General features: G+C 40.7%; 1 protein-coding gene across 2 annotated transcripts in view; it reads left to right on the top strand.

Moving 5' to 3' along the window:
- Positions 1–19,228, top strand: part of A1CF (APOBEC1 complementation factor) — a gene marked incomplete at both ends in the record, with an annotated part of 51,900 nt that overhangs the window by 23,913 nt on the left and 8,759 nt on the right. For both annotated transcript variants that reach the window (XM_080694937.1, XM_080694936.1), the window contains 4 exons: positions 1,312–1,550; positions 3,312–3,476; positions 17,006–17,103; positions 18,112–18,385. In XM_080694937.1, the coding sequence (XP_080551063.1) occupies positions 1,312–1,550; positions 3,312–3,476; positions 17,006–17,103; positions 18,112–18,385 (776 nt within the window). The remainder of the gene's footprint in view (positions 1–1,311; positions 1,551–3,311; positions 3,477–17,005; positions 17,104–18,111; positions 18,386–19,228) is intronic.

Raw genomic sequence — 19,228 nt, 5'->3', positions numbered from 1 at the left:
GAAACTCGTATGGCCCAGTACACAACACATGGAAAATATATTTTCCATGTAGCCCAAGACCAGTTTCACCCCTTGGAAACGATACAAGCTTAATTGAATCATTTAGTTTTTTGGAGTGTCAAGGTCTTCATAGGGACTGCTGTGAATACTAGTTGTGTCATAACAGCTTCTCTCTCTCATTCTTTCATAACCCCAGTGCCTAGAGACAACCACCATATTTACATTTTATTTCTTTCCAGAGTTTTTTACCCACATTTAATCAAAATGCCCTGCTCAGACACTTACTTTATAGACTCCTTTTATAACTGAGCAGCACATAGTAAGCTAGCATTTTTACCAATAAATATTCTTCTTTTTTTTTTTTTTTTTTTTGGTGGTGGTGCTGGGGTTCCTGGAAACCCTTCTACCTCTGAGCTACACTCCCAGACCTATTTTATACTTTTGGTCTCTTAAGCCAGCGCTGCTGGCTTCGAATCTGCGCGATCCTCCTGTCTCCGCCTCCCAGGCGCAGGATTAACAGGGACTGAGACTCCCAGACCAGTTTCATCCCTTGGAAAGGATACAAGCTTAATTGAATCATTTAGTTTTTTGGAGTGTCAAGGTCTTCATCTGTAAAATGGAAATAACCTATTTCTTGGGCTCCTTTGTAAGGGCCAAATAAGATAATATGTGAAAACCCTGCTACAGCGTAGGGACTGCTGTGAATACTAGTTGTGTCAGAACAGCTTCTCTCTCTTTTTTTTTTTTTTTTTTTTGGTGGTACTGGGGGGTAGAACCCAGAGGCTTTCTACCTCTGGGCTATACTCCCATACCTTTATTTAATATATATTTTATTTGGAAACAGGGTCTCACTAAATTGCTGAAGCCTCACTAAGTAGCTGAGGCTGGTTTCGAACCTGCGCGATCCTCCTGTCTCAGCCTCCCAAGCACAGGGATTACAAGCGTGCACCACCACGCCCGGCATCAGCTTCTCTCTTTTGCTAGAAGAGAAATGGAGCTTAAGGAGTTACAAACATAAACTGTAGCCTCTATATTGGGATACACCAGAGGGTGGTGAGGGTTGGCAACAACTAAAAATTCCACTTCTGGTCTAAAGAAAGCAGATGCTACTCAGCCTCATCATTTTTTTTTTCTTTAAAAGTTATCAACACATCTCCTGATCTCTCCAAAACAGCTAAACTCTCCACTGACAGTCTAACCACTATGACAACCAAACACCTCTCTGGCCCAGAGCCCTACATTGCCAACCTCCACAGTGAAACTTTGTCACACAACGATCCTCACCAGCCAAAACGCCTGCTCTTTTTGCAGAAATGGGCGTCTCTTGGGGGTCTGTGCCAGCGTGGACAACTGCCGGCTGTTTGTTGGGGGAATTCCGAAAACCAAAAAGAGAGAAGAAATCTTAGCGGAGATGAAAAAGGTCACCGAAGGAGTTGTTGATGTCATTGTCTATCCAAGTGCTGCAGATAAAACCAAAAACCGGGGCTTTGCCTTTGTGGAGTATGAGAGTCACCGGGCAGCAGCCATGGCCAGGAGAAAACTGCTGCCAGGTGAGTCACCCCGCTCGCGATCTCCTCTACTCCACCTGGCCGGACTTAGGCTGTAGCCTGCAAGTGAAGAAAACAAGGGCTTGCTGTTCCTGCTCCCCTATGTATCTTTGATTATGTTGTAACTCAAACTCTTCATATTTCTTATTTATCTCAAGGTCAATTGAGTTCCCTAAAGTTTTCACAGGCTGGGTTTGCAAACACATTCATTCTACACATTAGGTTTAATTTACATGCTCTGGAGAAATCCAGAACTCTAAGCTATAGCAATTCTACAATTAAGCAGAGACTCTTCTAAAATTTAAATATATTAATCACATCTATTATTTACATATAAATTATATTTCCAAGTTTATTAGAAATAGGATGTTATTCATTATAATGTAGGCATAATATAACTGAAAATGATACATTATCCCAATGAGTGATATATACTTTTATCATGACTTCCTAATGTCTAATTATTTCTGTCCACTTTGAGGAGAAAAAGATAGAAACTTCTTAAAAAGACATCTTTGTTAGGTGAAAGATTCAAGTATTTTTACCATTTTGTAATAGGGTTGTTTTCTTGCCATTAGTTTTTCCTTAAATATTTTGAAAACTAACCCCTTGTTAGATGTGTGGTTTGCAAATACAATTCCATTTGTTTTGTTTTAATTTGTTGCCCATTACATTTTGGGCTCAAACCCCAAAAATTATTGCCCAGGCCCAAATCAAGAAACTTCTCTCCTATATTTTCTTTCAGCAGTTTAGGATATAGCTTGTTCCCAAACTATGACCAAAAATAAACTAGGTTTCCCATCAAATTTAGAGCTTGAGTTGACGCTCACCCTCTACTCACCACTTCAACATGACCTGGAACCTCACAGAATTAATAATCTGAGTCACCAAAGACAAAGGAGACAGGTGGGCATGAAACCAGCCTGGGAAGGCTGCCCTCTTTCAGCTCATCTCCTCTCTGGTAAATTGGGAGACTTTCTCCTCCCCAGAAGGTTGATGTGAGAAGAACTGAGAAAGCACACAGAAACATAGTGCAAAACACTCAATAAATTATTTTAGGACTATAAAAATACATGTAGTCTTAGATAACAACTATCCTTTTAAGAAGAATTCAACTTTTCATTATATTCTTTCTCATTGCTCTTCATCTGTCTTTTTAGTTAAGATAATTTTTGTCCAGATTCCCAAGTTGCCCATGATCTAACAGAGGATTAGGAGGAAAAACAGTTGGTCTGAGCCTTGAACAAGAGTAAGGGACAGAGAACAAACTAGGGACGTCTGAGCCCCACCTATCCTCGCCCAAAGTTTTGGACATCGCAGTGACAGTGTCTGGCCAATACAACAACACAGATTTCAATGGCAGCAGACACGAGTCCTATGTAAATATTTTATGAAGTCAGACTCTATGTCTGAAGCCTAAACCCACTCTTTAGTCTTTTCTTTTGTTAACTCATCCTAAACAACTACCTTCACCCTGTAAGAGCTGGACCAAACATGCCCACCATTGCCTCCTTTCCATTCCATTTCAAACCACATCCCAGTTCTTTTTATACTCAGTCTAACCATGAGTCATGCAGAACTCCCTTATAGCCAACTCTTATTTTTTTTTACTCTTATATTTCTTAAAATCAACAACATGTTTCATTTGTCTTGTTCATTCAAGGTCTCAAGGGTCGGTTCAGTTTAAAAGATCATCAGTATGAACAGAGATGGTGCTGTCCTCATTCCTAAATAACAAATTACACTTGTGATCATTTTCAACAGGCAGAATTCAGCTATGGGGACATCCTATTGCAGTAGACTGGGCAGAGCCGGAAGTAGAAGTTGATGAAGATACCATGTCTTCTGTGAAAATTCTGTATGTGAGAAACCTCATGCTGTCCACCTCAGAAGACATGATTGAAAAGGAATTCAACAACATTAGACCAGGTGGGACGACATACATGTAAGATTACTTTTTCAAAACATACTTTAAAAGCACTTCTGCTTGAGATGACTTCCCATAACTTTAAAGAGAGCAGCTTTCATTTACCTCATTCTCATAATTGAATACAGATTATTAGAACTATGTTCTCATCTTTGAATTAAAAAATAAAGACATGCCAGGCATGATGGCAAATGCTTGTTATCCCAGTACTTGGGGGCTAAGACAGGAGGATCGCAGGTTCATGACCAGCCTCAGCTACTTAGTGAGGCCCTCCACAACCTACTGAGACCCTGTTTCAAAATAAGGAAAAGAAATAGGGCTGGGGGTGTAGCTTGTAGGTAGAATGTCCCTGGGTTCCACCCCAATACTGCAAAAAAATAATAATAAAATAAAATAAAAATAAAAATAAGGCCAGGCCTGGTGGCAGACACTTGTAATCCCCACGCGTGGGAGGCGGAGACAGGAGGATTGCACTGGTTCCAAGCCAGCCTTGCTGGCTTAAGAGACCGTTTCCAAATTTAAAAAATATAAAATAGGTCTGGGAGTATAGCCCGGAGGTAGAAGGGTTTCCAGGAACCCCAGTACCACCAATAAATTAAATAAATAAATATAAATAAATAAAAATAAGGACATATGATTCTATAACATTTAACAATAGTATAATTGTATGTTTATCTATATAGACATTTAAGGAATACATAGTTCCTTTGATAAATAAATTCCATGGATATGAGTTCTTTTTTTCTGATTATCTATTCAGTTCTCAGACAGTCTGTGGGCCTGGAGTATGATAAATGCTCAAATAAATACTGTGTTAGTGAATGTATAATCATAACTCTAGGTCCAATACAGGGTTTCCCAACCTTAGTACTACTGACATTTTTGGAACAGATGATTCTTGGTATTTAGGATCTGGTCCAGTAAACTGTAAAATATTCAGCAGCATCCCAGACCCCTTCTCAGGAGCTATCAGTAGGAACCTCCAAGATGGAACAACCAAGAGTATCTCCAGACATACAAAATTGCTACTTTTAATTTTCAGTTCTAAACCATAAGACTGACTCTCTACCTCTTTGTTCTCAGGGCAAGAGCTAGAACACTGAAACTGGTAAAGCATTTCAAGAAACAATGTCTAAACGAGGATTTCCCCAAACCAATTCAGAACATCCATTGGGGGGGGGGAAATGCAAGGGGCTGGGATGTAGCTCAGTGGCAAAGCACCTGCCTTGCAGGTGTGGCGCTCGCTCTGGGTTCAATCTCCAGTTCCAAAAAGGTGTTTGTTTTTTTTAATCCTAAAAAAAAAAATCCTCACAGGGTGTAGTGGAATCCCAGCATTCGGGAGGTGGAGACCGGAGGACCACGGTTCTCAGACAACCCTTTGCAACTCAGTGAGACCCTGTTTCAAAATAAAGAATAAAAATAGGGCTGGGGTGTAGCTCAGAGATACAATGGCCCTGGGTTCTGTAAAAAAAATCCTCAAAAAAAAGATGCAAATATATTTCTGTATATAATTAAAAAGAAAATTATTAGATGTTACTGATAAAATGGCCCCCTGGTCAAATAAGCTTGCAAATCCCGGATTCTGCCAAATTAAGGAGATTTCTTTATTATGGGACAGAGACATTAGTCTACCAACATGCTTTGAAAGTCTCCAAGAAAAATAAAGATGCCTCATTTCCTAAACTTCTAGAACATGGACCCTATTTTACGACAGACCATCTTGAGAGGTTGATTTGTCTTAGAACACACTCTGCGCAATACCAGCCTGGGTTTATTATGATAGCAAATCTTTCTATAGCAAAGTTTCTTGGACTCCAGGCAAACTCTCTAGGATGATTTAAACTGCCTGAGAATATTCACCTCGTGTGCGCATGAGGCCTGTTTCTAACTCTGGGTGCTACTTCAGTTATAACAGAATGACAAGCTAATGATTCCCTCTGAAATTTATTAGTAAGAATGACATTTTATCTTTTTAAATATTCCCCCACAGACTGTCTTTCTTCAGCCTCAGAAACATTGCTTCCTGACATTTTAGTAAAATGCTCTGGGTCCATACCCACAGCTATGAACCCATGGCTAATAGAGGAAACTGCAAACAGCTGGCGCTCACTGTGGACCAGACATAATAGCAGCCCCTTTCACATCATATATCATTCTTCATCACAATGAACCTATAATGTAGGTGACTATATTAGTTCCTTTCTAAATAAGAAAACCAGGACCCAGAGTAAAGTAGCTTGACCAGGTCACACAGCTAGCAGGTGGCAGATCCTAGGCTTAACAATTCTGTGGCCCCCATGCCCCATCCCTAGTCCATTCACCCTTTCATTCATGCAACTGTGGTACCTTCAGAAGCTCCTATGTTTCAGACACTGTGGAGGGAACTAACAGGCATGGATGTGTAGAAGGAGCTTCAGATGGTCCAGAAGAATAACAGCTGGACCAGTCTACTCTCAAAGTGCAGAGGAGACTCTTTTTAGAAGTTACAATAAGCTAATCTCTGAAAGTTGATGCAGCTGTAGATACAGCAACCGACATGTATACATAAATATTGCTCCACCATCCTTCCCCCATTCTGTATTGGTTTTCAACTTTCTCAGAGTGAAAAATAGATCTTACTGTGTTGCCCAGGCTGATCTTGAACTGCTGGGCTCATTACTTCTTATTTTTATCTAATTAAAACAGTGCCCTTTGTGAAAAGCACGACAGATATCATCTATGTTGAGAGGGCAAAGTCAGAGCTAACTAACTTCTTTTCCAAGAGAGGGATGTAGAGTATCAAGACTACACTTACCTAGAAAAATATGTGAAAAGAAACATAAAAATAACACTTTACTTAAACTGGGCATGGTGGTGCACCCCTGTAATCCCAGTACTTGGGAGGCTGAGGCAGGAAGATCACAGGCTCAAGGACAGCCTCAGCAACTGGCAAGGCCCCCAGCGACCTCCTGAGATCCTGTTTCAAAATAAAAAATAAAGCAGAACTGAGGGTGTAGGTCAGAGGTAGAATACCTCTGGATTCAATTCCCCAGTACCAAAAAAAATTAAGATTTGATTCCTCAGAGAAATCTAAGTATTCCTGCAAATATCTGACCATATATCATTTTAACCCTGATTAAACTGGAAAAGAAAATACTGTTACTCATAAACACAAACAATAATCAGAATAGAAACCAGAGACAGAAAAATCATGTTCTTTCCCAATGTTACCTAAGAGTATCTGCTATAGATCTAATGATAGTCACTTTATAAAATATGATTTTAAACAACAGTTTAGTAGCAATAGAATTATCTGGAATGCTTGTTAAAAGACAGCTTGCTTGCTCCAGCTGGGATATGCCCAGGAATGCATCGCTATTGAGCTTCTGGATGAAGCTGGCGCTACTGGTCTAGGACTATATTTGAGTCCATAAGGTTTTCCAATTCCCATATTTTTATTTCAGAGGATCTTTTTCTTCTTTGCTAATGAATTAATGAATAATGAGAACTGATATCCTATGGCCTCATTCTCTGCCAAATGATAATCAATCAGTAAACAAACTCATATATACTAAAGAAAGCCTACTTTTTTAAATTTATTTTTACTGGTGCATTGTAATCATACATCACATTGGAATATAAGACTTGAGAGGATATACAAGCACACATCATCCAATTAGCCCTCATCCAGTCCCCATCCCATTCCCTCCCCCCCGCCCTTGATCCCATGCTTGTTTGGTGATTAACTTTGATACATATGTTTATGTACCTCCTGCTTTTTTTTTTTTTTTTTTGGTGGTACTGGGGTTCCTGGAAGCCCTTCTTCCTCCGGGCTACACTCCCAGACCTATTTTTTATATTTTTGAAACAGGGTCTCTTACGCCAGCACGGCTGGCTTCGAACCTGCACGATCCTCCTGTCTCCGCCTCCCAAGCGCGGGGATTACAAGCGTGCGCCACCACGCCCGGCCTTATGTACCTCCTGCTTTTTAAGGAGGTTCCATCCTCCCCTATTCCATACCCTATGATTGGTCACTTTAATTGCTTCACTACAGGGCCCTTTCTATAGCTCGACCACTTCCTGTTGCCCCTTTCCTCCTAGTTATTGCTGATTAGGGGAAGCATCTGGTTTTAATTTTCTGCGATATTTCTCTGTGCATGCCGTGTTGCAAATACCGATCCCACTCTTGACGGCCCCAGTTGTGGCCTGGCTATCCGGTGGACTGATCCAGACCTTGCTGGCTCAAGCAGCGGCCTTGCCTCATGGGAGGCCCCGGTTCTGGCCTCGTTGGCCCCGACACTGGCCTAACCCCTCAGCTGGCTCCTATCCCGGCCTTGGAGGCCCCAGCACCGGCCTTCCTCACGGCAAGCTCCGATGTTAGCCAATGACCCCGGCATTGGCCTAACCCCTCAGCAGGCTCCGATCCAGGCCTCAGAGGCCTCAGTAGCGGCCTTGCCTCACGGAAGGCTCCGATGCCGGCCAGTGGCCCTGGCACCGGCCTAACCTCTCAGCAGGCTCTGGCCTCAGAGGCCCCAGCACCGGCCTTGCCTCACAGCAAGCTCTGATCCCGGCCTCGCTGGCCCCAGCACCAGCCTAATCCCTCGTCAGGCTCCGATCCCGGCCTCGGAGGCCCCAGCACTGGCCTTGCCTCACGTCAGGCTCCGATCCCAGCCTCGCTGGCCCCAGCACAGGCCTAATCCCTTGACAGGCTCCGATCCCAGCCTCAGAGGCCTCAATAGTGGCCTTGCCTCACAGAAGGCTCCGATGCCGGCCAGTGGCCCCGGCACCGGCCTAACCCCTCAGCAGGCTCTGATCCTGGCCTCGGAGGCCCCAGCACCGGCCTTGCCTCATGGCAGGAAGAAAGCCTACTTTAAAATAAGTCATATGACAAATATCACTGTAGAAAAACCCAACTTTCATGACACAACTCTTATCTATTTATTTATTTATTTATCTGTTAATACTAGGATTGAACCCAGGGGAATTCTTTTTTGTACTCTTTTTTTGTATCATATTGAAAATGGCATACATTCAGACTGTGCTTGGTGCCCTCTTCCCTCTCCATTTCCTCCCTCCCCCACTCCCAACAATGAGTGTCCAGGTTATCCATGCTACATTCATACTTTTACACATATTTAATGTAGCTCCTCCATTAATCAACCTCAGCCTTCTTCCTCCCCTACTCTTCCATTCTAGCTTTGCTGAGGTTTCTCCTCCATTATCTGGAGTCCCTCTAGTATTCCAAATACCCCTAGTGGGCATATTAGAGAAAATATATGTCCCTTCTCTTTCTGTGCTTGGCTGAACTCACTTAACATAATATTCTCCAGGTAGTTTCATCTTCTTGAGAATGACATGATTTTGTTCTTTATAGCTAGTAGAATTCCATTGTGTGTATTTCATCAAGGGGAATTATACCTCTGAGCTACACCCCAAGCCCCCTATTTTTTTGTTTTGTTTTGTTTTTAAAGAGAATCTCACAAGGTTGTTGAGAGTCTTACTATACTGCTGAGACTGTTCTCAAACCTACTATCCTCCCATCTCAGCCTCCTAAGTACTGGGGTTACAACTGTGCGCTACCGTGCCAGGCTAAAATACTCTTACTTTCTAATATGTTTTCTGAGGCTAAATTTTATATATCAAGTTTTTCAAAGGCAGGTGTATCTGTATATTATTGCTTAAACATGCAAGATGAGCCGGGCGTGGTGGCGCACTCTTGTAATCCCCACGCTTGGGAGACGGAGACAGGAGGATCACACAGGTTAAAATCAGCCTCACTGGCTTAAGAGACCCTGTTTCCAAATTAAAAAATATAAAATAGGTCTGGAAGTGTAGCCCAGAGATAGAAGGGTTCCATCCCCAGTACGACCAAAAAAAAAAAAAAAAAATGCAAGTTGAAATCAAGTGTGGAGGAGGGGCCAAGATGGTGGTGGCAAAGCTGGCAGCGGCCAAATAGAACATGTATTCCTCTGAGAAACCCCGGATATCAGATTTTGTTTTAATATCTGATTGGGACAACATATAGAGACATCTATAGCCATGACGTCCTACCTAAAATATAAAAGAGAGGAGACAGACCTAGATGGTGGAGACAGTGGCGGCGGCGGCAGCTAGTATTCAGGAGAGGTAGATAAATCCAATCCAACCCACCTGGAACTGTTGGAGAAATGCTCCTGCCCCCCATGCTCAGGAATTCTGGACAATATACTATGTAAGAAAAATCCTCGGAGAAGGGCCAAGATGGTGGCGACAACAGTGGCCAGTATCAGGGAGAGGCAGGTAGAGTCATTCTAATTTACCCTGAACTTTTGAGGAAAGTTCCCTGAAAGTAGACTGCACCTGCCCCACATGCTCAGGAACTCTGGACAACATACTATGTAAGAAAAAGTTTCGCGGAGATGGACCAAGATGGTGACAGCAGCGTCGGCCAGTATTTGGGAGAGGAAGACAGATTCAATGCAATCCACCTTGAATTTTTGAAAGAAATCTCCCCAAAAGTAGACTGCTCCTGTCTCACATGTGCAGGAATTCTGGGCAACATACTATGTAAGAAAAATGTCTGGGGCAAGTCGGAGGGAGCCCCGCCCATATTGCTTGGCAGGCTCGCTGTGCCGGGCATCCTGGGAGACCTTAGCTCGTGGTTGCCACACTCATCTGTGCTGCGCTGGGAACCAGGGTGTGCTTGGAGCAGCGGATCCTTCTCTCCAAGGTGAGGCTGCAAGCCTCCACTCTCAGTGGGGAGATAAAATCCATTGCTGCTAGGGAACTGGACCCCCAGCTTCTACAAATGACAAGTGCTGTTTTCTCATACTTAAAGAAATATATATGGAGGGGAAAATGGGAACCTCTGTAAACGTCCTGCCCACAGTGACAGGGACTGGAGCCCACCACAGAGCGAGTACAGGTCTGGAGCCAGCGAGGCCAGGGCCGGAGCCTGTTGTGTGGCAGGCCTACAACTGGGGCCTGCTCCACAGCAAAGGGCCAGCGGGTTTCTTCAGCTGTGTGGCCAGGAAGCACTAGAAGCTGCCACTGCCTCACCTAATCTCTCAGCAGATTTCCAGATCCAAGTGACCTCTAGTTTAAAAAATTAGTTATGCTGGGCATGGTGGCACACGCTTGTAATCCCCACGCTTGGGAGGCAGAGACAGGAGGATCACGCAGGTTAGAAGCCAGTCTCGCTGGCTTAAGAGATCCTGTTTTCAAATAAAAATGTAAAAATAGGTCTGGGAGTGTAGCCCGGAGGTAGAAGGGCTTCCAGAAACCCCGTACCACCAAAAGAAAAAAAAAAATGTTCGTGAGTGGATCATCTTGTCAAAGTTACTCACCTTCTAGCTTTCATGTTTTCAGTAAGTGGGAATAAGTGTGGAGAAATAGAAGCTCTAATACATTGTTGGTGGGATTGTAAGTTGGTGCAACCACTTTGGAGAACAGTATAGAATATCCTCAGAAGAAGGAAAATGAACTTACAATATGATCCAGCAATACCATTTCTGGGTATCTACCGAAAAGAATAAAACCCAAAATGCATGAACAACCATGTTCATAGCTGCACAGTTCACCAGTGCCAAACTGGCAGCCAAGATGTCCTTCAACAGATGAGTGGAATTCAAAACTATGGGATATGTACACAATGGAATTTTGCCCAGCCATAAGGGAGAACAAAATCATGGCATTTACAGTGAAAGGTCACAAAAAATAAGAAATCAGATGCTTTTCTTAATGTGCATATTAGTAGGGAGAAATGGGTAACAGGAGGAACTCTAGATGAAGAAGGGGCCCTATAGAGGAGCAATGAAGGTGACATATCTGAGGGGATAAGAGGGAGGATAAGGGAAACTCTTTAAAGCACATGATGTACTTAAACATATCAAAGTCAATCAGGAAGCCAAGCGTGGGGAGGGAGGGAGGGGGAGGGCAGGGGTTAGAGATTGGGTAGCGGCTGATTGGGTGATGTGTGCGTGTATATCTCCACAAGCTTTTTTTTTTAATCCCATTAAGATGTATGACTACAATGCACCAATAAAGATTTATTTAAAAACAAAAGAAGAAATCACGTGTGGTGGTGCATGCTTGGGAGGCTTAGACAGAAGGATCCAGGTTTGCAGCCAGCCTCAGCTACTTAGTGAGGCCCACCGCAACTTAGTGAGACCCTGTTTCAAAATAAAGAAGAAAAAATAGGGCTGAGGTGTAGCTCAGAGATAGAATGCCCCTGGGTTTCATCCCCAGTACCCCACACACACAAAAAAAAAAGTAAGGTGATTTCAGGTACCGACAAGCAGAATTTCAGAATGCCTAAATCCCTTTTCTGAAATGCCTCATAACTGATATAGATGACAGAAGCTGAAATGTGAACTGACTGGTAATATTCTCTCTTTCTATGTGTGCTCACTGAGTGGCCTCTGCATCCAAGGTAGGAGTGAGAGAAGATGATACCAAGATGCCTTTGAAGCAAACCCATGATCTTAGGGAGCTAACACACCAGGGGTGCAGGTGGAGGAAGGTGTTAAATACAAGCAGAACAAAGACTGGAAAGGTGGAGGTCATCTTGGCTGACCTCTAACTCCTCAATTACCAGAAAAAAATCATGGAATTGGGCCACAATAATCACCCTCCTGACACTGAAGGGAGCATGGAGAACATACTGGAAATTCAGTTGATCATACATCCCATTCTTCATGGTCTTGGATACCTCTGTATATTTTCTAAGTCTAGCCAGACAGTCTTGCTCTTTATACCATTGTCATAAGAAGTCAAGGCTGAGCACTAGGGGAGAGAAAAGTATCACAATACTGTTAAATTATCCTTAGATTACAGGTCTACCATTATTCAAAAAAAAAAAAAAGAAAATTCATTGTCATTAGACTATGTGGTAGAGTTGAAACTCTTAATTGCCTTTGTGATATTGAATTATCAGGATAAGCCAACTTTGATAGGTAGAGGAAGAATGGAAAGGACTTTTTTCTCTTATTTTTTTTTCTGACATACTGTCTTGTCCTATGTAGCTCTGGAAACTAAAGATAATAGAAGAAAACATGACCTCTCAAGAGATACCCATAAGCATAAGCTAAAAGAGGGTAATTGGCAAGCTAAACTAATGGCTAAACAAGTTTCCATCATACCATCCATCACTCTAAGAAAAAGGTCTATTCTTTTTTTTTTTAATTTTATTTTATTGGTGCACTGTATTCATACATCATAGTGGGATACAAACTTTTGTAGACATACATGCACACATTGCCCAGTCAGTCCCCACCCGATCCCCACCCCATTCTCTCCCCATCCCTCCCTCCCATGCTTGGCTTAGTGGTTGACATCTAGTATTATAGCAATATCCAAAATTAAAAATGATAATCTCACATAACAGTTTCATTTGTCTGATGCCAAGCTTTTGATGATTTAAAGATAACATTTCAATATTTCTTTTTGCTTTCTTTCTTACCAGAGCATATTTTTTTCTGTTTTTTTTGGTGAAACTATCATATATTTATATATTTATTTTTCAGAAAAAAATCTATCTTAATATGGAATATGAATTCTAGATACCCAAAACGATCTTGAAGAAGAACAAAGCTAGCAGATATATATTTTCTGATTTCAAACCATATAAAGCTACAATAATTGAAACAGTGTAGTACTGTTCTAAAGGCAGATATATAAACCATTGGAGTTAAATACAAGCCTAGAGCTAAATTCTTCCCTATATTGTCAAGTTATTTTTGACAAGGTTTCCACGAACATTTGGTGGTGGAAATAATATTCTTTTAACGAAATATTGTTGAAACATAATAATTACATGGAAAAGAATAAAATTGGACCCTTACCTAATCCCACATACAAGTATTAACTCAAAATAGATAAAAGACCTAAATATAAATCTTAAGACTATAAACTTTTAGGAGAAAATCCGGGTCATAAAACCTCACAACATTGAAATTGGCAGTGATTTCTTGGATATGATTTCAATGGCACAGGCAACAGAAGAATATACAAACTCCCTAAAAAATAAAAAAAAATATTGTATATCCAAAGACAATGTAAACAGAGTTAAAAGTTACTAATAGAATGGGATAAAATATTTCCAAATGCTATATCTGAAGGTATATTAATATCCCAACTAGAAATCCTAAAAATTAACAACAATAAAGGCAAACAATACAATTTAGAGATAGGTAAAAGACTAACATAAATAATGAATCTCCACAGATAACCAATCTTAGTTGTCTGTTGGATGGAAAATCTTGTTTCTCTGGTTCTGGTGAGTGTTACCTATTTCTTCTTTGTAGTTAATCTCTTTGAGTATTTTCTCTAGCGCTGGTTTTGAAGACATAAATTCCTTCAGTTTCTGTTTGTCATGGAAGCTTCTTATTTCTCCATCTAATTTGATAGAAAGTTTTGCTGGATAGGAAATTTTTGGCTGGAAGTTGTTTTCTTTCAGAGTTTGGAATATGTTACTCCAAGCCCTTCTGGCTCTCATGACTTGGTTTGGGAAGTCTGGAGTGATTCTAATTGGTTTGCCTCTGAATGTCACTTGGCCCTTTGTTTTTGTTGCCTTTAAGATTCTCTGCTTGGCTTCCACATTGGTCATTTTGACAATTATGTGGCGTGGGGATCCTCTTCTCCGATCCTGTCTAAAGGGAGTTCTATAAGTTTCCTGGATCTGTGTATCAACCTCTTGCTCTATGTTTGGAAAATTTTCTGCTATTACTTCCTTGAAGAGATTGTTGATCCCTTTGGTTTCACTTTCTTTTCCCTCCTCTATTCCAATTATTCTTAGGTTAGCTCTCTTAAGATGGGCCCATATTTCTTCAATGTCAGATTCCTGCTGTCGGATATTTTTTTCTAAATTAGAAACTATGCGTTCATTTTTGGATTGCTCATCTTCTAAGAGCGAGATTCTGTTCTCCATGTGTTCTAATCGGTTGTTTGTGCTTTGAATTGAGGCCTTTACTTCATTAATTGCATCCTTTATCTCTTTTTGGCTCTCTCTGAGTTCTTTTCGAAGCACCTCTATTATTTCTACAGTTATTTTCCTGATTTGATCTTCTAGAAATCTCTGATTTTCTGTTTTATCGGGTTCTGATGTTGTGGGGTTGTGGGCGGTATTCATTGCTCCAGTATTATTCCTCTTTCCCATGATTTCGGATGCTTGTGCCTTCTCTGGGTTCTTCCCTTGGGTCACTATGACTTCACTTAAGGTGTTCTGGATCTCGAGTCAGTAGTATCTCAGACCCCACTACTCCTTTACTGGGTTTTATCACAGAGTCTCCGACCCAGGGAGTCGATAGAGGCTGCTTTAAACTATGGGGGGTGCCAGGTTGCACGTTCTCCTATGGTGTGATATCTCTGCCACCACCACTCCCTCACTGGGTACAGTGAGGTACAGTACTGAGATTTCTCCTCTGTGGCCCGCAATTTGACTCACTGTTTTTGAGTACGCAGATGTAGCTGTACTGGATTCGGCGAATTCACTGCTGCTGCCGCCGCCGGTGGCAATATGGCGCCGCAGCCACGCCCTCGGCCATGAGGCTGGCGTATTTTTTCTTCTCTGGTTTTGATTTCCACTCTGAATCCCTGCAGCGTGTGCTGAGCTCAGCCACTGGGAGCTTTAAATCCTCTCTGCGCCGAAAGATCCTGCCTGGCTGTTCCGCAGCGGCTCACCTTGGCTTGCTATAGCCGTCCGATGAGTTCGCCGCTGCCGCCGGCAGTATGGCGCTGCTGCCGCGTCCTCAGGCGCGTGTGTCTCCTCTGTGGCCCTGAGCTCTGTTCTCAGTCCGCTTTCTCTCTGGAGCCTGGTGGTTTTTTTGTTTTTCTGGTGATGGTGTTTTCTGGCTATGAAAGGCGCTGGTTTTGTGGTAATGGAGATTGGTTGTTAGCAGGGCTCTTAAGCCCCGCTTTTCTCGGTCGCCATCTTCCCGGAAGTTCCCAAAAAGGTCTATTCTTAAAATTGAGTAAGCTACAATTTTTTTAAAATATATCATTAATCATATAATTTATTTTTATTTTTGGTTAGTTTGGTTTGTGGTATTTTTATACCACAATATAAATAAACTTGCCAAATACCAAAGCATATCAATTAAAATATGAAAGTCCCTTCATTCTACTCATTCAATCCATTCCAAAACTGAAACCTACTAACAATTTGGTCTCTGTCCAGTTTGCTCTCTGGATGAGTGTATTTTTACTTGTGTGGGTATGTATATGTGTGCACACAAGAATATATATATATATATATATATATATATATATATATATACACACATATATATGTGTGTAAATATATACATATATATGATTATATAACATATATGATTATATTATATATAAGATTATATGTGCTGAGATATATGTATATGGATTAGAATATTTAAAAAGTAAATGCTAGCCAGGCGTGGTGGCACACGCTTGTAATCCCAGCATTTGGGAGGCTGAGACCAGAGGATCGCAGTTCGTAGACAGCCTCAGCTACTTAGTGAGGCCCTCTGCAACTTAGTGAGACCCAGTTTCGAAATAAAGAATAAAAAATAGGACAGGGGGTGTAGCTCAGAGGTAGAATGCCTCTGGGTTCCATCCCCAGACCCACAAAATAAAATAAAATAAAATAAAATGTAAATGCTATAATACTATTTTGTAACTTCTAAAAATAAACAATAGTTCTTGAATCTTTCAATGTAAGTACATATAGATCTACTCTATTCTCTTTGAAGACTCTTTGGTATGATATAAATGTACCAGATTCAATCACTCCCATGAAAATGAACATTAAGCTGCCTTATTTTTGCTATTTCAACAGTGATGTAATTGATATCCTTGTGCATGATCTTTGGGTATTTCCTATTTCTCATTAAATATTCCTCAAAGTAAAATTATTTGATATCTATACTGTTTTCAACCTTTAGAGATCAAGAAGTATTAGAGAACATCTTAGCTGTCAGATATTACATTAGAAGAAACTTATTTTTCAATTTAAAGAGTATTAGAATAAGGATATAAATATTCTGCTTCTAGATACTAGCTATGTAGATTATAAGTCTCTTTTTGCCTTGTCAGAATCATAGTTTCCTAATATTTAAGTAAAAATAAATATATTAAAGTAAAATTAATTAAAGTTAAATCATTGCTAAACATTCCTAACTCTAAAATTCTATTATATAAGACAAAAGAGATAAGGTATGCCTCTGGTAAGGGAACATAAAATTTAAATAAAGGTAATCAACTAAATATATGAAGTAACTAATAATTAAGTTCAATAATATTTACATGCATAAGATATTATCTTTTATATTATATAAGATACAAAGTAAGATGCCATTCCTTCCCTTTAAAATCTTATAATCTAAGAAGTAGAAAACACAAATCTAGAGCTAATTATAACAAGTCAGACTTTTAGTGTTATTTAAAAATTACAAATGAAATCTTCTGTGAAAAGTGTAGAAGTCTAAGTCTGAACATACAAAGGACTCTTGATAAGCTCCTTCCTTACACTCCAGGAAGCTGACTTCACACTTCACACTTTCTCAAGTTTGCTAATGGGTTACTTTCACTCTGTTTACAGGTGCAGTGGAGAGGGTAAAAAAAATCCGAGACTATGCTTTTGTGCACTTCAGTAACAGAGAAGATGCAGTTGAGGCTATGAAAGCTTTAAATGGGAAGGTAATGTGGAAGAAAGGAAAAAATGTAAGGTTCTAAGTTTGGCGTGGGCATTCTATTCAAAAGAGCAATAGGGCAAGTCTATCTCACTCCATCTTTTCCCATCCATGACATGGCTACTGCAGTTTAAGATGCATGTAGTGTTTAATAATAAGATGTCTTTATTGGTTTCCTTTATCCCCATTTTATTGTGCTAGGTAGTAGGAATTACGTTCCACCCATAATGAACCTAAATTTTATTGTAGTCATATAAAAATATAATTTAAAATACATATATCAGCCGGGCGTGGTGGCGCACGCTTGTAATCCCCGCGCTTGGGAGGCAGAGACAGGAGGATCGCGCAGGTTCGAAGCCAGCCTTGCTGGCTTAAGAGACCCTGTTTCCAAATAAAAAAAATATATAAAATAGGTCTGGGAGTGTAGCCCTAAGGTAGAAGGGCTTCCAGGAACCCCAGTACCACCATAAATACATACATACATACATACATACATACATACATACATATATCACATAATAGAAAACATTACATGATCTACCATCTCATAATTCTGTGTACATAGATCATCAATTTATAACCAATATATCAATGGAAAGTGACCAAATGTCACTGTTAAACTAATTGGCATCATTTTTGTGTATGTGGTACTAAGGATTGAACTCAGGGGCATTCTACCTCTGAGCTACACTCCCAGGCCTCCCTTCTTTTTTGCTTTGAAACATGGTCTCACTAGGTTGTTGAAAGTCTCGCCACATTGCTGAGATTGTTCTCAAACTTCACAATCACTCCCAGGCCATTGACTCCTTATGCAACTTACCAACAAAGCCACTCAGAGAAAACTCAACTGACATACAAACAAAAAGCTAGAAAGACAAGAAAGGAATAATTGAACCAGTCAGTAAGTATGCAGCACACAGTCTAATGCTCAGAAGGAGACATGTTATTAGGGCTCAACCACACTTGATTGTCTTACTATCTTCTTATGTTGCTTTTTCCTTGTTCCCTACAACAGGTGCTGGATGGTTCCCCCATTGAAGTGACCCTAGCCAAGCCAGTAGACAAGGACAGTTATGTTAGGTATACCCGAGGCACAGGTGGCAGGGGCACAATGCTACAAGGAGAGTACACCTACTCTTTGGGCCATGTGTATGATCCCACGACCACCTACCTTGGAGCTCCTGTCTTCTACGCCCCCCAGGCCTATGCAGCAATTCCCAGTCTTCATTTCCCAGCTACCAAAGGACACGTCAGCAACAGGACCATTATCCGAGCCCCTTCTGTTAGAGGTAACACCAGCGCTTGCCTTAGAGTAACCCAAGATTCCAAATAATTTGTAGTGCAATAGCCTTAGGCAAATGGATGGATCCAATGGGGAAAAAGAACTGAAAATTTCTTATGAAAAATCAAGTATTTTATCAATAGCTCTCAGTCCATAGGAATCTTTTTTTTTTTTTTACATTATAACTGGTTTTGAAAAAAACTCGGTCAGAACTTAGTACAAATAAGCCAAGTACACACATTTGATCTTTGCATAGATCCACAAACTCTGTACAAACTGAAACCTAGTTCTACAATCGTTAGCTTCTTCATCATTAGTAGTGTGGTGACTCATTATAAAACTTCCAAGGGAGAGTAGTATAGAAACTGATTATCCAAATAACAAAGACGTTTGAATGCACATATGTGCTCAGGGGCATCATCTCTATATGTAAATAACAAATTATCATAAATACAGTCTAAAAATATGTGAGATGCTCTCATCTGATCTCTTTTATACTTTCTAAAAAGCCAAACTATTGAGGAAATAATTTCTTGTGTATGTGTGTATGGTGCTGGAGATTGAACCCAGGGGCATTCTTCCTCCAACTGCACCCCCAGCCCAATTTTTTATTTTTTATTTTGAAACAGAATCGCTCACCAAGTTGCAGGGGGCCTCACTAAGTGGCTGAGGCTGTCTGCGAACCCAGATCCTCCTATCTCAGCCTCCCAAGTACTGAGACTTTCTAATATAATAATTAATTTCTGTGGAATATGGGAAACTAAAGAAGTCCAGAGAGAAAAACAAGCTCAATCTGACTGTCACACTATAAATATTTTATGTTAGCATCCTGTATGAATTACCAAAGTTC

The sequence above is a fragment of the Muscardinus avellanarius genome (assembly GCF_963383645.1).
Source record: "Muscardinus avellanarius genome assembly, chromosome: 4".
Lineage (NCBI taxonomy): Eukaryota > Metazoa > Chordata > Mammalia > Rodentia > Gliridae > Muscardinus > Muscardinus avellanarius.
The sequence above is the reverse complement of the archived record's forward strand: the minus strand, read 5'-3'. Positions and strand labels throughout refer to the sequence as shown.